The sequence below is a fragment of the Phascolarctos cinereus genome, unplaced genomic scaffold, assembly GCF_003287225.1.
Source record: "Phascolarctos cinereus isolate Bilbo 61053 unplaced genomic scaffold, phaCin_HiC Scaffold_7;HRSCAF=346, whole genome shotgun sequence".
Lineage (NCBI taxonomy): Eukaryota > Metazoa > Chordata > Mammalia > Diprotodontia > Phascolarctidae > Phascolarctos > Phascolarctos cinereus.
This window is the reverse complement of record NW_027556180.1, coordinates 82143482-82163525: the sequence shown is the minus strand read 5'-3', so window position 1 is coordinate 82163525 and position 20044 is coordinate 82143482. Positions and strand designations below refer to the sequence as shown.

The 20044-nt window shown below is 37.1% G+C and overlaps 1 protein-coding gene across 5 annotated transcripts in view; it reads left to right on the top strand.

Annotated features, from left to right (window-relative positions):
• PARD3B (par-3 family cell polarity regulator beta) overlaps positions 1 to 20044 on the top strand; it is a 1305457-nt gene that overhangs the window by 976389 nt on the left and 309024 nt on the right. For all 5 annotated transcript variants that reach the window (XM_020972847.2, XM_020972848.2, XM_020972849.2 and 2 more), the window contains one exon: positions 502 to 739. In XM_020972847.2, coding sequence (XP_020828506.1) covers positions 502 to 739 — 238 coding nt within the window. The remainder of the gene's footprint in view (positions 1 to 501; positions 740 to 20044) is intronic.

The window sequence follows — 20044 nt, the reverse complement described above, 5'->3', positions numbered from 1 at the left end:
TAGGGTAGGAACACTAAGAATGCTTTGCCTTACATTCTGTTTTCAAGTCATTAGGAATAGCATCATCCCAAGGACTGACTGCATTAATTGGGTAGAGACAGTTAGGTTATATTAGTACTCAAAACCTCTTCTCGAAAGAAATTCTCGCTGTTTGCTTCCCAGCGTGTGAGCTTTCTGAACTGATCAAGGTTAACAAGCCAGCTTTCAGAGAGATTAGTGTTTTATCACATGTCAAGGCTTTCATACTAGCAAATAAGCCACACTAATAGTGCTCTGTCTACCTCACAACAAGCCTTGCATGAAGTAACCAGATTTGAGTCAATCTCTCTTAAAAGTATTCAGGTAGCCCCATGAAATGGTAGAATTCTGTAATACTTCTCTTTTAATTGTTCTGCATTTTACTTTTTTACTAACCATAAATGATCCCTAACCATTTGTATTGATTTTTCTTCTTTTTTTGTGTGTTGTTTTATTTTGTTTTGTTTTGTTTTTCCTGTGCAGACTGTCTGTCTGATAAGAGCTCTTTCTCTGGTCAAGGAGCTCCGAATTGTGAATCTAACCCTCAGGGGAATGCTGCACCAGAGGATGTAGAAAATAAGGCCAAGAAGAATAAAAAAAATAAAGACAAGGAAAAGAAAAAGGAAAAGGGCAAATTGAAAGTGAAGGAGAAAAAACGAAAAGAAGAGAATGAAGACCCTGAGAAAAAAGTTAAGAAGAAAGGGTTTGGTGCCATGTTGAGGTACAGTCTTTCTTGGCAAAGGAAATTAATGTCACTTCATTTCTATGCTAGTGGAATGTGCTCATTTTATCTGCCTTGGAAAACCTGCATCTCTAGTTAAATGTGTCTGTATTCTGACTTAGGTCTTGCCTTTTGGCAATGGCAAATATAGCAAAATGTTTAAGTTGTGGCTCCTTTCTCAGTTGACAGGAGATCTTGATGGTGCCCTTGTCAGAGGAAGAGCATTGGCAAAAATCCTGTTTAGGGAGCCATTAGAAGGGACTTCAGCTCTGGATAACAAGGTCTGCTTTATTCAAGAAACCTCAGGTTTAATGATATGCTTTCTGTGCTGTAAACCTTAAAATACTATATAAATGATAGCCATCATTTTATTGTTCTTATTATTATGTAAGCCACAGAATTCTCCAGTGACAAAGAGAAGAAGGTGAAGAAAAGCTATTAAACAAATAGGCACCCTCTGAAAATCCTTTCTTTAAATTAGAGGCATTGAAGTAGGTAAATATAATGCCACCTTTGTTCAAATGAATGGGTATCTATTTGCTGCAAACCTCTGTGTCCAAACCAGCTAATCAGCTTTGTTGTTCCCACTGATACCAGCAGCCTTCCCTGTCTTTTTTTTTTCAAAGCCCTGTGAATATCTTTTCCAGCATTCCTCTCTGGGATGGGAGATGGCTCCCACTGCAAAGCTATCCAATGGCTTTTCCCCTAGAGGCCCTCTGACATTCTCTGATACTGCTGACCTACAATCTGTCCAAATTAGCCGGATCTCTCATGAGATTTCATTTTCCTGTGATCCTATAGACCCATCCATTTGTCATATTGCTTTCTGAGCCTCTTCTTATGCAACATAATCCCAGGACTTAGAAGAGTTTATGGACTGTGACTTATGCATCCTGAAAATAATGGCCATAAATACTGCATACTAAAGGTAACTATTACAGGGAAGATGCTTTAAGAACTCTATATGAATCCATAATTGTTTTCTCTTGCCTCTGAAATATCCAGTGAATTCTCTTCCTCTTGCCCCAAAATCCATTGCCTATGGAATAAAATAAAACCTCTCTAGCCCAGAAGTTAGATTCTTCACAATATGGCTCCAGCTTACTTTTCAAGCCTTATTTCCCTCATATTACCTCCCTCCTCACCCCTGTCCCAGGCAGTCTGTTTTCAAGCCAGACTGGCCTTCTTACAGCTCCTGAGCTCAACTCACTCCTTCCCACCACCAAGCATTAATCGTGGCTGTCTCCCATGCCTGAAATGCACTCACTCTTCAATCAGTGAACATTTAATAACTGTCTGCTTTGTGCCAGACACTGTGCTAAGATTGTAAGCAAGAGATGAGAACCAACAATAGCATTTAAGTTAGGCACAAGGATGAGCCTAGCTCCAAGGGAGTTAAGTCCAAAAGTTGGGTTTATCTGAAACTTGGATCAAAACATAGATAACAGGCTTTTCAGATTTGCAAAACCCAAGAAATAGCTACCAAATGGAATGACAATATCAGAATCCCAAAATATCTTCACTGGCTACTACAGTAATTCACTCTACTGAACCCATTGAAATATCAGACATAGGGGAAAAGGGACTGAACCTGAGGTTTTATTGTCCTTGGGTAATAGATACAAATGCCAAATCCTACATTTGTATTTTTTTAAAAAATGTGTTCTGTATGTACAGGACAGAGGAGGCATGGCTAGACTTTATTTCATGAGACCCAGAACTTTTAGTGTGAGCTTGGTGTAAGACTGAGGCTTTGTGTAAACACTGTTACTGCTTACACAAAGATAAAAATTAAGTAGTCCCTGCCCACAAGGAGCTTAAATCCCAATTTTTCATCCTCCCAGATTCAGCTTGGGGGCTACTTCCTTGAAGAAGCCTTCACTGATTCTCTTGAACTGAAATTTTTCTCTCACTCCTCATATTTTCCAAGACCACTTTGTCCACATCTCACTTTGGCCCTATACTGCTACCAGACCCTGCCTTCTCAATGCCCTTATTCCACCCTCAATCCTATTTATTTATGTCATGATGTATCCTTTCTAAGTGAACTACAAAATCCTTGGGGATAACAGTCATTTTTTGACTTGTTATCTCCAGAGCCTTACCCATAGTGGATTATTAAATGTTTGTTGAATAAAAACAATCTGAAAATACACGAGAAACTAGATAATTGTATAAGCTCGTGTTGGACCAACCGTGTTAGCCATAGGTCTCTTCTTGTGGGAGTTGGGGGAGAGACAATGATGTCCATCCTCTTTTGGCTGCCTTATCCCTCTACACATCTCTACTGCAGGATTCTCTGAACCATTTCTGCCAGAGATTCACTAACTCCTGATTTCTCTTTTCTCTACAATTTTAGTAAACTTAAAATTTCCAAGGAAGTGTTTGCTTTTATCTTCAGTGCAAAATAGCAACTTGTTTTGCATAGCCTTTTACATCTGAATCTTTTTTGAGCATATTGGAGTTATTGCTACAGGCACATTTTCAGCAACAAAGGACACAAAAGCTGTTGCCATTAGCCAACAGATTTTGCTTCCTTCCTCATCTGTTGTTGAGATATTTACTTGTTTTCCCTTGTTTTGTTTTGTTTTTTCTTAAAAGATCGATTGGTTTTTTGGTTTGGTTTTGGGTATGGGGCTTTTTTTGGTTTTTTTTTTTTATGGTGTAGCTTCTCTTGGAGTTAGGCACATGATTCTAAGGTTAACATTTCATGGTCGGATTTTTTGTATTCTTATTTTCAAATCCAGCATATTTATTAAAGGCCAACTGTGTTCATGGAACTGGACTTGTTCACATAGCTAGGCCCTAGGGATACAAAGACTCAGTCAAACAAGCATTTTTTAAACATTCTGCTAGATCCTGGAATACTAAGACAATGCCCTCACAGAACTTATAGTCCACCAGGACTATATACATGTACACATATAAGCACATACAAAATATAAATATATATACATATAAAGAGGGAATTCTGGTGCCCATTGGAGACGAGGAAGAACCTCATTCTGGAGATGTTATTTGAAATTAATTTTGAAGGGAACCAAAATTCTAGGAGACAGAAAGAAGTACATTCCAAAGATGGCAGACAGTTTGGTCAAAGGCATGAAGATGTGAGATAAAGTGTCATGGATAAGGGACAGAATGGAAGCCAGATTAGTCTGAGTTATAGAAAGTATGAAGAAGGGAACTAATATAAAATAAGATTGGGGAGGCAGGGAGGGAGTTGTGCCCAGATTGTGAAAAGCTTTAAATGAAAACAAAAGGGTTTATTTTTGATCCTGAGAGTGGAAGGAAGGAAAGAAGGAAAACAAAGGAGGGAGAAAGGGAGGGAAGGAAGAAGGAAGGAAGGACAGAAAGGAACAAGCTTCTGTTAAGCTCTGATTATGTGCCAGACTCTGAGCTAAGCACTTCACAAATATTATCTTATCTGATCTTCACAACCACCCTGAGAGGTAGGTGCTATTTTTCTCATCTTACAGTTGAGGAAACTGGGGCAGTCAGAGGTTAGGTATCTTGTCCAGAGTCACATAACTAGCAAGTATCTGAGGCTGGATTTGAACTCAGGTCTTCCTGACTCCAGGCCACTGGCTGACTCTATCCACCATACCATTTAGCTGCCACAAATTGGATAAGACCTTGAGGTGGGGGAAGGGAAAGGGAAAAGAAGAAGCATTTATATAGCACCTGTTACCTTCCAGGCACTGTGCTAAATGCTTTGATAATAATTGTCCTCTCCTTTTTTAAGGGAGAGCCTTTGCTTTAGAGTATAGCCTTCTTTTGGGTTAAGAAAAAGATTAACTCATGCTAAACATAGTTGAAAAACTAGGGGAATCCCCTTTAATTTATATCTTCTGCAGTCATAAGAAGAATAATTCTTACAGTCATAAGAATCGTATAGCATGGTACAATGGTATACAATGGTATAATGGACTCTAAATTCAGACAACCTGAGTTCAAATCCTGCCTCTGATATTTACTGCCTGTGTGACATTGGACAAATCACTGATCTTCTCCTGATCTCAATTTCCTATAAAATGGTCTAAGATGTACTAGATAGCCACTGAGGAGCTTGCGCTCTCTAAATCTATAATTCCATACATGTTCCAAATTCAGTTGGTCCAGTATGTTTCTACTTTCCTGATTTCCATGTGAACCTCTTTAGACAGGTCATATGTAGTCCTTTGGAAGGTCTCATAAATGAAGTCAAAAGAAGCAGGGCAAATAGCAGACTGATGATGATTAAGTTCTTTGCGGGTTCCTTCTTAGCGAGATATGAACTTTACGAGATAAAGTCAACTTTTCTGTCAGGATCAACCATTGGTATTGACTCAAATGACTCTGTGTTCCCTGAGCTGACCACAGGTTAACTGGAAATGCTACCAGCCAAATGTATCAAGATAAAATCTACTATTTCTAAAAGGTTTCCTGTTGTGACTTATGCACATGAAAATACCTACAAGATGGATCCATTTAGCAGCTGTGTACCTGCTTCTGAAATGCAAGTAATTGGCAAATCTCTTATGGCCTCCACAAATTATGGCTTAAAAAGCACATTCCTTTTAACCTGAGAGGATTGAGAAAATTAATTTATTAATGCTGGTGAAGCACTTTGAAAATGAAATGGCTGTACTAAAATACAGAGTTTCAATATTATTTATCTGATATATGTCTTGAAAATGTTTTTTTTCCCCTTACTGGGTATTATTTTTCTAAAGATGATTGAGATGACTCTGTCAGTTGTTACATTAAGTGATTTAACACCCAAACTACTCAGAGCCTAATATTCTATATTTACCTTTAAAACTGAATTCAGTAAAGGGAAATACTAGATATAATCTTTGGGAATAAGTTTCTTGAATTGGCAGTACTACAACAGAGATCGGGTTGAAAGTCCCTTCCCAGGACTAGATTCTTCACTCTGATTTAAAGGTATCACTTCTGCTAAAGGGTGAGGTTCTTCTTGTCCATTCAATTGTTAGCTGGTCTTGGCAAATTTCCTGGAAAGATAAGCCATGTGATCATGATGCGGGAACGTACTTTTGTGGATAAGACAGAAGCTAAATTTCACCCACCACTGAACAGAAATCTCCTGTGGCTACAGTTCCCTATCATGGGGTTGATCTTTGGTTTGCAAACCACTTTAACCTTTAATCTAGTGCTGATTGTATAAGGGTTACTCTAGTTTTCTGCTGTTACTTACCTCAAAAACATTGGAGCTATAAATGTAATTGAGATACAAGTAGGCTGGGATTCAGCATTAAACAGACATTTACTAATCCCCTTCTGTGGACATATGATTACACCAGGTTCTGGGAAGATACCAAGTTCCCATAGTAGCACTTGTCATGGAGCTTATAGTCTCCCTATTATTGTTGAGGACCCCTCATCCTCCTAGTCACCCACACTTGCAATCTAGGTGTCATCCTCAACTCCTCACTCTTGCTCACCCATTGTATCTAATCTATTGCCAAGGCTTATCTGTTTGACCTTTAGAACATCTCTCACATAGACCCTCTTCTTTCTTCAGACACTGCCACCGTCCTGGTGCGGACCCTTATCACTTCACAACTGGACTGTTGCAACAGCCCTCTGCTTGGTTTCCCAGCTACAAGTTTCTCCAGTTCTTCCACTCAGTTGTCAAAATAATCTTCCTCAGTTGCAGGTCTAACCATGTCACCCACTCTTCTACCCAATGAACTCTGGTGTTCCCTGTTATCTCCAGAATCCTCTAGGGGCAGCTAGGTGGTGCAGCGGATAGAGCACTGGCTGTGGATTCAGGAGGACCCGAGTTCAAATCTGACCTCAGACACGTAACACTTTCTAGCTGTGTGACGTGTGACCCTGGGCAAGTCACTTAACCCCATTGCCTAGAAAAAACAAAAAACAAAACAAAATCCAGAATCCTCTAGCATGCAAAGCCCTTCATAACATACCCCATTACCTTTCTAGTCTTCTCACACCATACACCCTTCCCTGCACATACTTTGCAAACAAATGACATGATCTTTCTGGTTGCTCCTTATGCAAGACACTCCATCTCAAGACTCTGAGCATTTTCACTTATTGTTCTCCTGCCTGGAATGCTTTCCCTCCTCTTCTTTCCCTACTGGCTTCCCCAGCTTCCTTCAAGTCCCAGCTAAAATCCCAACTTCTACGGGAAGTTTTTCCCAATCCTCCGTAATTCTAGTGTGTTCCCTCAAAACTCTCCTGTATGTAGCTTATTTGTACATAGTTGTTTGCATTTGTCTCCCTCATTGGATTGTGAGCTTCTTGAGAGCAGGAACTGTTTTTTATCCTTTGTGTCCCCAGCATGTAGCATGATGTTCAGCACACGGTAGGTGCTTAATAACTGCTTATGGACTGACCAACAGAAACACAGATATCCATAATAGAAAGTATTCATGATAAGTCCATGTCCATAGTACAAAATGTTACATGAGGGGGGCAGCTAGGTGGCACAGCAGATAGAGCACCGACTCTGGAGTCAGGAGGACCTGAGTTCAAATCCAACCTCAAACCCATAACACTTACTAGCTGTGTGACTTGGGGTAAGTCACTTAACCCCAATTGCCTCACACACACACACACACACACACACACACACACAAAATTAAAATGTTGTCTGAGGTTAAAGAACAAAGATTATTTGAAAATCAAGGAGGTGATTTCATTTATGTTCAAGGATAACCCCTTGTCCAAAGGAGTTTAACTGCTAAAGTTGAATTTGTCATTTCCTTGAATGAAGGCACAAGTAACATGCTTATTATATTTGCAGATCACATAAAGAAGCAAAGAATAGCTAGCACACTAAATAACAGAATCCAGATCCCAAAATGCCTCAACTGACTAGGACAGGGATTTTTAACCTGGAGTCCATGGACCCCATGGATTTCTGGAGAGCTATGAACTTGAATAGAAAAAAAAATTGACATCTTCATTTCCACTAACCTCTGATTTTCTTTGTAACCCCATGGATTCTGAGAAGGGGTCCATAGGTTTTACCAAATTTCCAGAAGGGACCATGACTAAAATTATTAAGAACTTCTAAGCCAGGATTATGAACTGAATCAAACCTGATGAAATAGAATAGGCGTAAATGTGAAGTCCTACCATAGGTTCCAAAAATCAATTATACAGGAATGGGAAGGGGAAACATGGATAGAAGGCAGTGCATGTGAAAAATAAATTGGGATTCTAGTGAAATGATCAGTATGAGTCAAGAATTTGACACGACAACCAAAAAAGCTAAGATCTTAGATTACATGAACATAGACAGGCATTGATTGTCTCCTGAATGAGACAGGCAATAATTCTCCTATCCTCTGCCCTGCATCAGATTGTATTTGGATTATTGTTCTTAGTTTTGAGAGGTATCTTTGGTTCAACATTCAACTTGTATGCTTTGTCAGACTGGAGTGAGTCCAGAGCTACCAGGATAGTGAGAAGACTGGAGACTGTGACAATTGGGTTGTCAATAGGTATTTATTAAGTGCCTACTACATGTAAGGTGCTGTGCTAAGTCAAAGAAAAGAAAAAAACAAACCCAAAAGAACCAGTTCCTGTTCTCAAGGAACTCACTGTCTAAAGGGAGAGACAAGATGCAAAATCAAAAGAACTATGGATATTCTTTCAATGCTCTTTCAAGTGAAGACTGGAAACATGATGATTGTCTTCAAATATTTAGAAAGGTTTTCATGTTAAAGAAGGATTAGGCATGTTCTATTTGACCCCAAAAAGGCAGAACTAGGAGCAGTATTTACCATCTTGAAAAGGAAATAGTCCCAGATTTGAAGTCAGAGGCGCTAAGTTTGAATCCTACTGTTACCAACTGACCAGACCTGGGGAAGTCACCATCCTTTCTCTAGGCTTCAGTTTCCTCTTCAATGAAATGAGAGGATTGAACTAGATAATCACTTGGGGTCCTTAGAGTCATAAATCTTATGTTCCCTAAAGTACAAGCAGACAGATTTCTTAAGGAGTTCCCCATCATGGGAGGTCTGTAAGTTGAAGTTGGATGACCAATCTTGTCAGGTAATTTCTGCTCAGGTACAAATAACCTGTGAATTCATTGCCATCTGTGGGATTCTATAAATGGATAGGAATTCAGCAGGAGAAGGGCTGTGGGGAAGAGCCTGAGCAAAGAGACAGATTCTGAGCAAGCAGTGGGTTTGGGAGATAGCAAGTACTATAATTTGCCTAGAATTTAGAGTATGTGGAAAAGAGTAATTTAAAATTTGGTAGCTGGAGCTGGCATTTTTTTTGCCCTCAATCATGTGTGTGTGTGTGTGTGTGTGTGTGTGTGTGTGTGTGCGCGCGCGTGTGTGTGTGTGTGTGTGCGCATACACAGAAATATTTAAGTTATTCATCTGACTTAATAAGAGAAGTCAAATTTTTGCCCATCTGTTGATACATATAAAAGCAAAGCATGTAAAATGCTGATGGAAATATGCAAAAATACTTAGGAAGTTAGTTCAGAGCTGTATGACCCTAGGGGACAGTTAGACATTTGCTGGGTGACCTCTGGGGTTACTTATACTTAATGCTTTTGTGGACTGGGCAAAAAGAATGGTGGCCTTTCCTCCCATGAGAAGGAACCCTGCCTAAGGGTTACAGTGTGATTTCCCCAGGCTGTTTTCGGGAGGCAATTCAACTGCATTTTTTTTTACCAGGTGCATCAGTAGTACTTAGCATATTTGAAGTTCCATAAAAGGCTTCCCTTTCCGCATCTAGATACTTCCTGTCACTACTGCTCAAAGCAGTAAATAAAAGATAATCTTGATTATGTCCATTTTAGCACAAATGTTATCAACTCACAGAGAAAATGCTGAAGCTAGTATATAATCTGTACTCAGTGCGTTGTTGGCAGTACAGATGGTGAGCTTGGTTGATAGCACCTGGGTCATCCAATGTATCTTCCTTCCAGATGCACAAGCATGGTGGTGGGATTACTTTCATGATTCTTTTCAAGTCAAGTGAAGAAGTATTTATTAAGTGTTTATGATGTATTGTACAATGCAAGTATAAGCAGAACTCCCAGCCCTCCAGGAGTTTGCATTCCAATGGGGGACAATAATACATAAAAAGAAGCAGGAAGGGGGAAGGGTGGGAGGCAGATGAAAGTACATTGTAGAGAAAGTCCATGAGGACAATCAGGATACAAAATATGGTTATGCTTCCGGGATACCTTGTTTAAATTCTGCTTTCTAAAGCAGAGGTCTGGGTTGAAATTTCACAGATTTTTTTGTTTTGTTTTTTCTTAATCTTTGGTGAACATGTAGTCATATTTCACTTGATGCCACAGAAAACCAGATTCAGATCCAACTTTTCCATGAGAAATTATTCTTCTTGTAGTACAGCAACGTTCTATTTAAAGGAACTCTATTTTGAAACTTGTGTAAAGAGGAGATCCAAATTCTGGGTTAATTTTTGTGTAAATTTTGATTTTCATAGGTTGCATTTTCTTAAAACAAAGTAATGCATTATTTCCTTTCCAAGCTTTTATGATTTAGGAGAATAATATGACTCCTCCTTTTTGGTTTGGATAATTCCTAATTTGTGTAACAAGCTACAATCACAATGACATACCCAACCATAGTCACTCAATCATTCCTTATCTATAAATGTATAGAACCTCATTTTAAATACAAAATACACCATTTCAATCAGTCAATCAACTAGCATTTACTTAGCACTCAGTACTGTGTGCCAGAAATACCAAAGAAAATTAAAAGCATGGTCCCTGATCTCAAGATTGTTGCTCAGTTGTTTTCAGTGCAATTCTTTATGACCCCATTTGGGATTTTCTTGGCAGAGAGGATGGACTGGTTTGCTATTTCCTTCTCCAGCTCATTTTACAGATGAGGAAACTGAAGCAAAGAGGGTTAAGTAACTTGACCAGGGTCACAAAGCTAGTAAGAGGCCATAATTGAACTCATGAAGATAAATCTTGCCAGCTATAGGCCCAGTACTCTATCAATTACGCCACCTGGATGCTGTCAAGGTGCTTATATTCCGTTGGAGGAGACAATGCAAATAACTATGTATATGTGTATATTTGTGTATGTGAATGTTTATGTACAAATATATGTGTGTATGACACATCACAGAGGGAGGACACTTTGGATGGGATGGGGAGGGAGAGCCCAGAAGGCCTTCTACAGAAGGTAAGATTTGACCTGAGTCTTAAAAGAAGCAGAGAACCTAGGAGGAAGAAGAGGTGAGGATGGAGCTTTCCAGGCAGGGGGGACAGCCAGTATAAGTAGGCCAGTGTAACTGGATGGTAGAGTGAGTGAGAGAATATAGAGGCCTTGTGTGAAGGGCTCTAATGCCAAAGAGAGGATTTTTGTATTGGTCCTGGAGGTAATAGGGAACCACTGGAGTTTATTTAGTAGGAGAGTGACACGGTTGGCTCTTTGCTTTAAGAATACTTTGAATACTGAGTGGAAGATGGATTAGAATTGGAGAGACTTTTTTTAAAAAAAGGAAATACAAAACCTGTAAAAAAAATAAGCATAGTCAAGTCATATTAGTGTCATCCAGATACAAGTATCTTATTCTGCAGGTTAGTTTATCACTTTTCTGTTATGAATTTGACAGCCGTCTTCATCTTTGGTCCTCTGGAATCATAGTTGATCATTTTGTTGATCAGAGTTCTTAAGTTTTCCAGAATTGTTCATTTTTATAACATTCATGTGATAGTATCACTTGTAGTCCTGGTTCTGTTCACATAACTTTGTAGCAGTTCACTTAAGTTTTTCCAGATTTTTCTGAAATAGTCTTTTTTTTTTTTATAACACAGTAGTATTTTATTATATTCATTTAGCTTAATTTGTTCAGCCATTCTCCAATTGATGAGCACTAACAAGGAGACTAAATGAACATTATTGTAGTAATCCAAGGGTAAGGTGATAGCTCAGTCAAGTCAATAAACATTTATTAACCACCACCTATATGCCAGGTACTGTGCTAAATTCTGGGGATACAAAGAAAAGCATAAAACAGTCCCTGTCTTCAAGGAGCTGGTGAACTAATGAGGAAGATAGTAAATAAAAAGAAGCTGGAAAATGGCGGGGGGCAGCAGGAAAAAGAGGTACATCTAGTTCAGGAACATAATTAGGTGTGCAAGAGTGGAGCCAGGTGGGAAATTATAGGATGTCGTCCCTAGGTATCCTACTTAAATGGAAAATATGGGAGGAATTTCAGATATCCACCTTCCACCCTCTCCAATCTGAGTGAAGAAGGGTCCCTAGAGTAAGGGGTAATAAAAAGGTATGAGTTACAAAGTTGATATGATCTTCCAGGAAGATGAGTTTCTGGAGACTGTGATGAAGTCCAGAAGTGCAGTCAGGTGGGCAATAATGAGCCAAAACAAGAGTAGTGGCTATGTGAGTAGTGAGGCAGATGTGTATATATTGTAAAGGGAAAGACCACAAGGTTTGATAACAGAATGGACGTGTGGGATGAGCAAGAGTAGAAAGTCAACCAAAGTTGTGAGCCTAGATGATGAACAGGAGTATGATGATGTCCTCAACAGTAAGAGAACATTTGGGAAGATGAGGTTTGGAATGGAAGATAATGAATTATGTTTTGGACATGTTGAGTTTAAAATAGCTACAAGTCATCTAATTTGAGATGTTAAAAAGGCGGTTGGTAATTTCCCACGTGTATTTTATTATTTAATGGTAATAGTTAAAACTTTCTAATGCTGAATACAATGATAAAATGACCTTTACTCTGTTGACAATGAAAGATTTACTTGGAGAAAATATTTTCATGCTTCAGGGCAGAGGTAGGGCTTAGATTTTATATTTGTATTCATTTATTATATTTATATTTAGTTCAGTTGTACCGCCTTTAAACAGTTTTATTGATGTTTTTGTTTTTTTTACTACAAACCTTTACAGATTACCTTTCTCTGTGAGAGGTCTCTTGTAACAAAGTAAAAGTAATTAAGTAAAACTAATAATATAGTGACCTCATCTAAAAATGCATGTAACAATCCACATCTGTAGCACACCCTTCCACTTATTTTCTAATTGTTTTTAATCAACAGAAATTTATGTTTTCTCTACCTTCTCATCCCACTGGGGAAAAAAAGAAAAGGCAAACCAATTCTTTATAACAAATGTACACAGTCAAGCAAAATATTGGTTGTATATAAAACTACATGTCACTTTTTGCCCCCTAAAATATTACCTCTCTGTCAAGAAAGAGATAATATATTTCATCATCAGTCCTCTGAAATCACGTATGGTGATTGTATTAATCAAAGTTTTTACAACCTAGAAAATTATTGTCATTACAGTCATTTTTTCCATGGCTCTCTTTATTTTGTTTTTATCAGTTTATAAAATTCTTTAAAACTATTCATTTTTTTAATATTGATGTATAAATTATTGTTCTGGTTCCATTTACTTCCTTCTGCATCAGTTCATACAAGTCTTCCCATGTCTCTTTGAAATTTTCTGCCTCCTCATTTATTATAGCACAACTCTGTTCCATCATATTTATTTGCTACAACTTATTCAACCATCCCCCAATTGATGGATATCCTTTTAGTTTCCAGTTTTGTTTTGTGTTTTTTGCCCCCACAAAAAAAAAAGAGCTGCCATGAATATTTTTGTACAATAAGTCCTTTTTTCTTCTTTCTTTAACCTCTTTGGGGTACATGTAGGCCTAGCAGTGTTATAGCTGAATCAAGGGCATCCGCTATTTAATAATTTGTTTTTATAATTCCAAATGGTTGAACCCATTCACAGGTCTGACAAGAGTTTATCAATATTCCTCTTTTCTCATAACCCCTCCAAAATTTATAATTTTCAAGTTTTGTCATCGTTTCTAATCTGTTGGGTATAAGGTGGAATCTCACAGCTGCTTGACTTTTCATTTCTCTAATTCATAGTGATTTGTAGCATTTTTTTCATGTTGCTACAGATAACCTGGCTTGCTTACCTTAAGAACTGCCTGTTCATAGTCTTAAGCCATTTATTAATTGAGAAATGGGCGTTCTTCTAAATTTGAATTAGTTCCTTAGGGATCTTCAAAATGAGGACTTTATGAGAGAAACTTGCTGCAAATATTTTCCCCAATTACTCATTTCCCCTTTAATTTTAGCTTTATTAGGTTTGTTTGTGCAAAAACTTTTTTGTAATTTTATGCAATTAAAACTATCCATTTTATCTTCTGATATCTTCTTTATCCTTTGCTTGGTCGTGAACTTTTCTCCTATCCATAGATCTGTTAGGTAATTTATTTCCACATTTCTCTAATTTGTTTATGGTGTGACCTTTTATGTCTAGGTCAGATATCCATTTGGAGCTTATCTTTGTATAAGATGTGAGATGTTGCCCTAATCTAATTTCTTCCATACTGCTGTCCAATTTTCCAAGTAGTTTTTGTCAACTAGAGAGTCCTTATCCCAGTAGATGGGCTCTTTGTATTTATCAAATACTGGGAAGTACTAGATACATTGCTTCAATATATTGTATAACTAATCTGTTGCACTGATCTATTTCTCCATTCTTTAAGCAAAACCAAATTGTTTTGAGAATTACTGCTTTGTGGTATAATTTGAAATCAGTCACTGTTACTCCCACTTTATTCCCACATCTTTTCTTTATTTCCTTTGAGATTCTTGACCTTTTTGTCTACATTTGAATTTCATTATTATTTTTTTCTAGTTCTATAAAGTAATCCTTTGGTAGTTTATGCTTGTTTTTATATAGTTCTTGTGTGTATCTTACAAGGTAAACTCCAAGTATTTTATACATTTTATAGTCATGTTAAATGGAATTTCTCTTTCTATCTCTTCCTGGTGGGTTTTATTAATATTATATAAAAATGCTGATTAGCCAATTTGATTAAAAAGAAAAGGAAAATCAAACTACCATCATCAAAAATGAAAAAGGAGAATTCACAACAAATAAATAAGAAATAAAGGATATTATTAGAAACTATTTTGCCCAACTATATGTAAGTGAAGTTGCCACCATATGAAACTAAGAACTTAAATGAAATAGATGAATATGTATTTATAAAAATATGAGATATCCAAATTAATAGAACCTAAAATAGAAAATTTAAACAATCTAGTTTCAGAGGAATAAATCTAACAAAACATCAATAAACTTCCAAAGGAAACACTCCAGGACCAGATGTATTCACAACTGAATTGTATCAAGCATTCAAAGAACAATTAATTCCAACATGGTGTAAACTGTTTGGGAAAATACCAAAAGAAGGGATCCTACCAAATTCCTTCTGTGACATAGATATGATCTTGATACATAAAGGGAGAGTCAAAACAGGAAAAGAAAACTATAGACCAGTATCCTTAAGGAACATAGATTAAAAAAAAATTTCATAAAATACTAGCAAAGAGATTAAAGCAACCTATCACCAAAAATTATACATTATGAACAGTTTAGATTTATACCAAAAATACATTGTTAAGTTAATGTTAGGAAAACTATAAACTTAACCATATTCATAACAAAAACAACAAAAGTCATATGATTATTTTGATATAGAAAAAGCTTTTGACAAAATACAATAACATTTCTATTTAAAACTAGACACTAGAAAATACTAACCAACACTAGAAAACATAGGAACATATGAACCTTTCCTTAAAATGATAAATAGTATATGTGTGAAATCAAGACCTACCTCTATATGTAATGAAAGTAAACTAGAATCCTTTCTAATAAAATCATGGGTGAAACAAGGATGTCCATTGTCACCACTTCTATTCAACATTATGCCAGAAATGTTGAGTATAACATTGAGATAAGAAAAAGAAATGAAAGGAATAAGCACAGGTAAAGAAGAAGCAAGATCATCACCTTTTGCAGGCGATATGATGGTGTACTTATTCAACTAAAAAGTTAATTGAAATAATAACTTCAACAAATTTGTAGGATAGAAAATAAATCCTCACACTCATCATTTCTATATAATATCAGTTGTATATGTAATGTCAATTATATAGTACTGTATTGCCTTGAATTGATCTCATAATATACCTTTCCCACAAAGACACATTTTGACTTAATTTTTAAATTAGGCTAGATTACGACTAAACCTTGAAACCACCAGGGACTGTGACATCTGTCACGCATTTCTCCTCTGTATCTTCATCCCTTAGTGGTTGTTACAGTTCCGGTGTATAATAAATATAATGTGGCCATGCACTGTCATTACCTTTTTCCAGATAGTGGTTGTAAAATTTCTGGGTTAGCCCTTCAACTTTATGGGTATGAAGGGTAAGCCAGCTAATGTAGCCGTGCCAATGAAATTTTAATAGCCAGTTCCACAAGGCCAAAGGCCAACAGACTCTAGTTAGGAACACTTTGCTTTGTGAAGCATGGACCATATTGATAGATGAAGGTTCAGATGAGGAATGAAATCCTAACTGGGCTGTAGTTATAGTGTGGAAATTCTTAATTCAACTTAATCCTAGATTCAGAAAAGTATTGAATCTGTGTCCTTAAGATAGGGAAGCTCTGTGTATTGAGCTTGCAAGAAATATATGAGCCTCATCCTCCTTCCCTTACCTCTTCCAATAAATTTGCATGTCAAAAGCTATCACATTTATACCTACCTACTGCTGTCCATGATTGTGCTTGAAGAGGATATAAAAATATAGAGCCTTGTAATTTTAACTAGCTTCTACTTGTTTTTTTTTCTTCCTTGGAAGCTCTGAATTTTGTCTTTTCACAGTTCATCTTAAGTTATTTACTTTCTTTTTTACAATATGAACCATGATTTTTTTTTTGTTTCTTCATCTTGTTAATTTTCCAATTTTCCTTTAAGCTAAGTGCCTCAGTGATTTTAATTTTTCATTCTAGTTGGGAAGAGGAATGACCTTTTTTCCCCATTATTACTATTATAGGCCTTTACTCAAAATGATACTTTTTATGACGAGCGGTGTTGGGCCTATAATGGAATTGCAGAGTGGATAGTATAATATACAGATATTGACTTCCATTAAGCCCAGTGGTGTGATAGCTGATAATATTTATATATTTGTGTATTATACATTCTAGCTTGTGTTGATTTGCAAAGTTAAGCATCGGTGAGGGAAATTAGCACTATAATGTGGATAGATAGGGAAAGGAAGAATTTAAGGAACAGAGAGATTTATCTAAACAGAGCAGGCAGTAGAAAATGATGGAAATAAATGTAGAAAGGTATATTAAAAAGCTGAAGTATAGATTACTTTCTGATCAAATGAATTTACAATTATTTGTTAGGGGTTTGTTTCTTAACTGGAAGAGGATTTGGTGACTGATAGTACACTCACAGAAGGCGTGAGGGAGAGATGTGAGCTAGTATTGGAAGTGCCCAGAATGTACAGAAGTTGTTTTGCTATCTGACTTTAATAATTTTCTTTTCAGCTGTCAAACATGTCTGCAAATGTTTGTTTATAGTACTAACCTGTTTTTGAGTGTGTGTTCATAGAAGGGCTGGGGCATGGATGGAGTTAATTAGTATGAAAATGTAAGGGGAACTTGTTTTTCAAATCATTTAAAAATCTGATTGTTGTTCATCACCTTCCCCTCCTCTGCCATGTAATCCTGATTACTCTGTGGTTGTGTTTATGGTTGTCCAAAGCAGCAAGATGATTTTCTCATACTTATTGCAATAAAAATGTTCATGTAGAGTGCCAACCAAAGGCTTATTTGTTTAATTAGGGTTCTCTTCTCCCCTTAATATGCCTGCACAACTCCCATTAACATTAATGTGAATTACGCAAGTGCACTGAAGAAGAATAGACCCCTTTGTCTCATTACTTCTCTAAGATAATGAGATTTAGATGTGCTAACAGATCAGAGCAAAAAAAGTCCAGTGGGGGGATAAATGGACTTAACTTTTAAAGAAAGCAGAATGCTAAAAATAAATTTCATAGGCTATAAACTATAAGGTATATACTAATAAATAAACCCTATTTGCATTTAAGGTGAAATATAATCATTTAACTACTGAATTAATAAAATACAAAAGATTTCTTAATGGAGCTATTTACATATTCACATTAAAGAACCAATAAAGTATATTAACAACAATTTTATTCATCTATGTAGACAAACGTGTGTAAGCTCCTTGACAGAACATTTGTTTCATTTGCTTTGTACGGTGTCCGGCACAATGTCATGTCCTTGTAGGATGGTTAATAAATACTGTTAGATAATGGCATCTACCATTTTAATAACCTGCCCTGGAAAATGGAAATGGTGCTTTGTTTTGCACCTTTTATCTAAGAATTTCAGCATAATTTATAAGCATTCATCTTTAGGATCCATTGTAGATAAACAGTGGCAAGAAATATCTTCCTTTATGGATAGAGGGAAAGAGACATTGAGAAGGTAAATAGCTTGCCTGAGGCCATACTGAATTGGTAACAGCCAGGGAACCCTGTTGCTCTTTCTTGCTTCAGCATTGTTATTTAAGCAGGCATAGCACTCTAGCTGTCTTCTAAGCTGTTCTTTAAAACTGAGGATTCTGTATCACCACTGCCCAATAGGCTTCCCTGTCTTTTGGAGGAAGATACATAAAAATATCTTTAGGAGAATATGATAAGAGCAATGATTACAGGGTCTGGGTGCTTTTAGTGTATGTGAAGGACTGTTTTATTTTTGTCTTTATATTCCCAGTGCCTAAAAGCAGCTTAATAATACTTATTGAGTGGATAGATGAATGGCTAGATGAATGAAGAGGGTATGGCAGTTTTCTTTACTATGTCCCAGTAGCTCTTGAAAAGAAACTAGAAATATGGCATTTCCTTCAGATAGTCAGTTCTGGGCTATTATCTCAACCATACCAGTTAATAGGCTACCTACCCATTAGGGGCCATGAACAAAATTGACTGATAATGAAAAATAACACTGGAAATTCAATCCTGCATTTCCAGCTGTGTAATGGACATCTACTCATATGTCATGCCATTTCCTCAGAATCATTGTGTCCAAAACCAAACCCATCATCATCTTCCCTAAATTAGCTCACTCTCCTTGACATCCCTTATTGCTGTCAGTATCCCAGTCACTGGGTTCTGTACCTAAAAGTTACCTTTTATCTCCTCCCTCTTCCCCTCCATATTTCATCACCAACACATTCTCTATTGAGTTTTTGTATCTTTTACGTTGATTTTCTCTTTTCCATTTCCATTGCAACCAGGCCCTGGTCCTCTCTCACCTAGATCATTGTAATAGTCTCTTAACTGTTTTTAATATGTATTTCAACATTTAGACTTGGAAGGAATCCTAGAGCCCCCCAGGCTCTCTACTTTTCCATTCCATCCTTTGCATCACCACCTGATTCATCTTTCAAAAACACATCATTAATGTCTCAACCTTGACCAAGGCTTTCAGTGGGTTGTCTATTGCCTACAAGAAAAAGTTCAAGTTTTTTAGCATGGCATTCAAGAATCCAATGCTTAGCATGGTGCTGGGCATATAGTCAATGCTTAATAAATGTTTGTTGACTGACTGAATGACCTCTGCGGTGTTGCACCAACTGACCTTTCTCCTTCATTGTATCTCCATTTAGGCAGCAAGGTAGATAGAATCCCAAGCCTATAGTCAGAAAGATTCATCTTCCTGAGTTCAAATCTGGCCTCAGATACTTACTAGCTATGTGTTCTTGGGTAAGTCACTTAACCCTATTTGCCTCAGTTTCCTCATCTGTAAAATGAGCTAGAGAAGGAAATGGCAAATCACTCCAGTGTCTTTGTAAAGAAAACTCTAAAAGAGGTCATGAAGTGTCAGACACAAACGAAAAGTGACTGAACAACAAATAGCTCTATTTAAAGTTTCTGTTTTAACCAGACTGATGTAATTGCTATCCGCCAGGATACATTATGAGCATTCCCATTCTTTTTCTCCTTCCATTCCCAGACATGCCATTCCTTTCACCTGATCATAGAATCATAGGCTTTTAAAGCTAGAAGGAGATAATGACATCCCCATCACCTAGAGAGAGGAGAATATCAAAGAGGAATGATGATCAGAGGCTGCAAAGGGGTCAAGGAGGATGACGATAGAGGAAAGGCCATTTGATTAACCACTAAGAGATCGTTAGTAACTTTGGAGAGAGAGCAGTTTTGGTGGAATGATAACATTTGAAGTTATATTGTAAAGGGTTAAGGAGAGAGTAGAAGGAGAGAAGGTAGAGGTACCTATTGTAGACAGCCTTTTCCAGTGGTTTAGCTACAAAAAGAAAAGATAAATGATGATAGCTGGAATGGAAGAATTAAGTGAGGATTTTCTCAGGATAGGGCAACATGGGCATGTTTGTAGGCAGAAG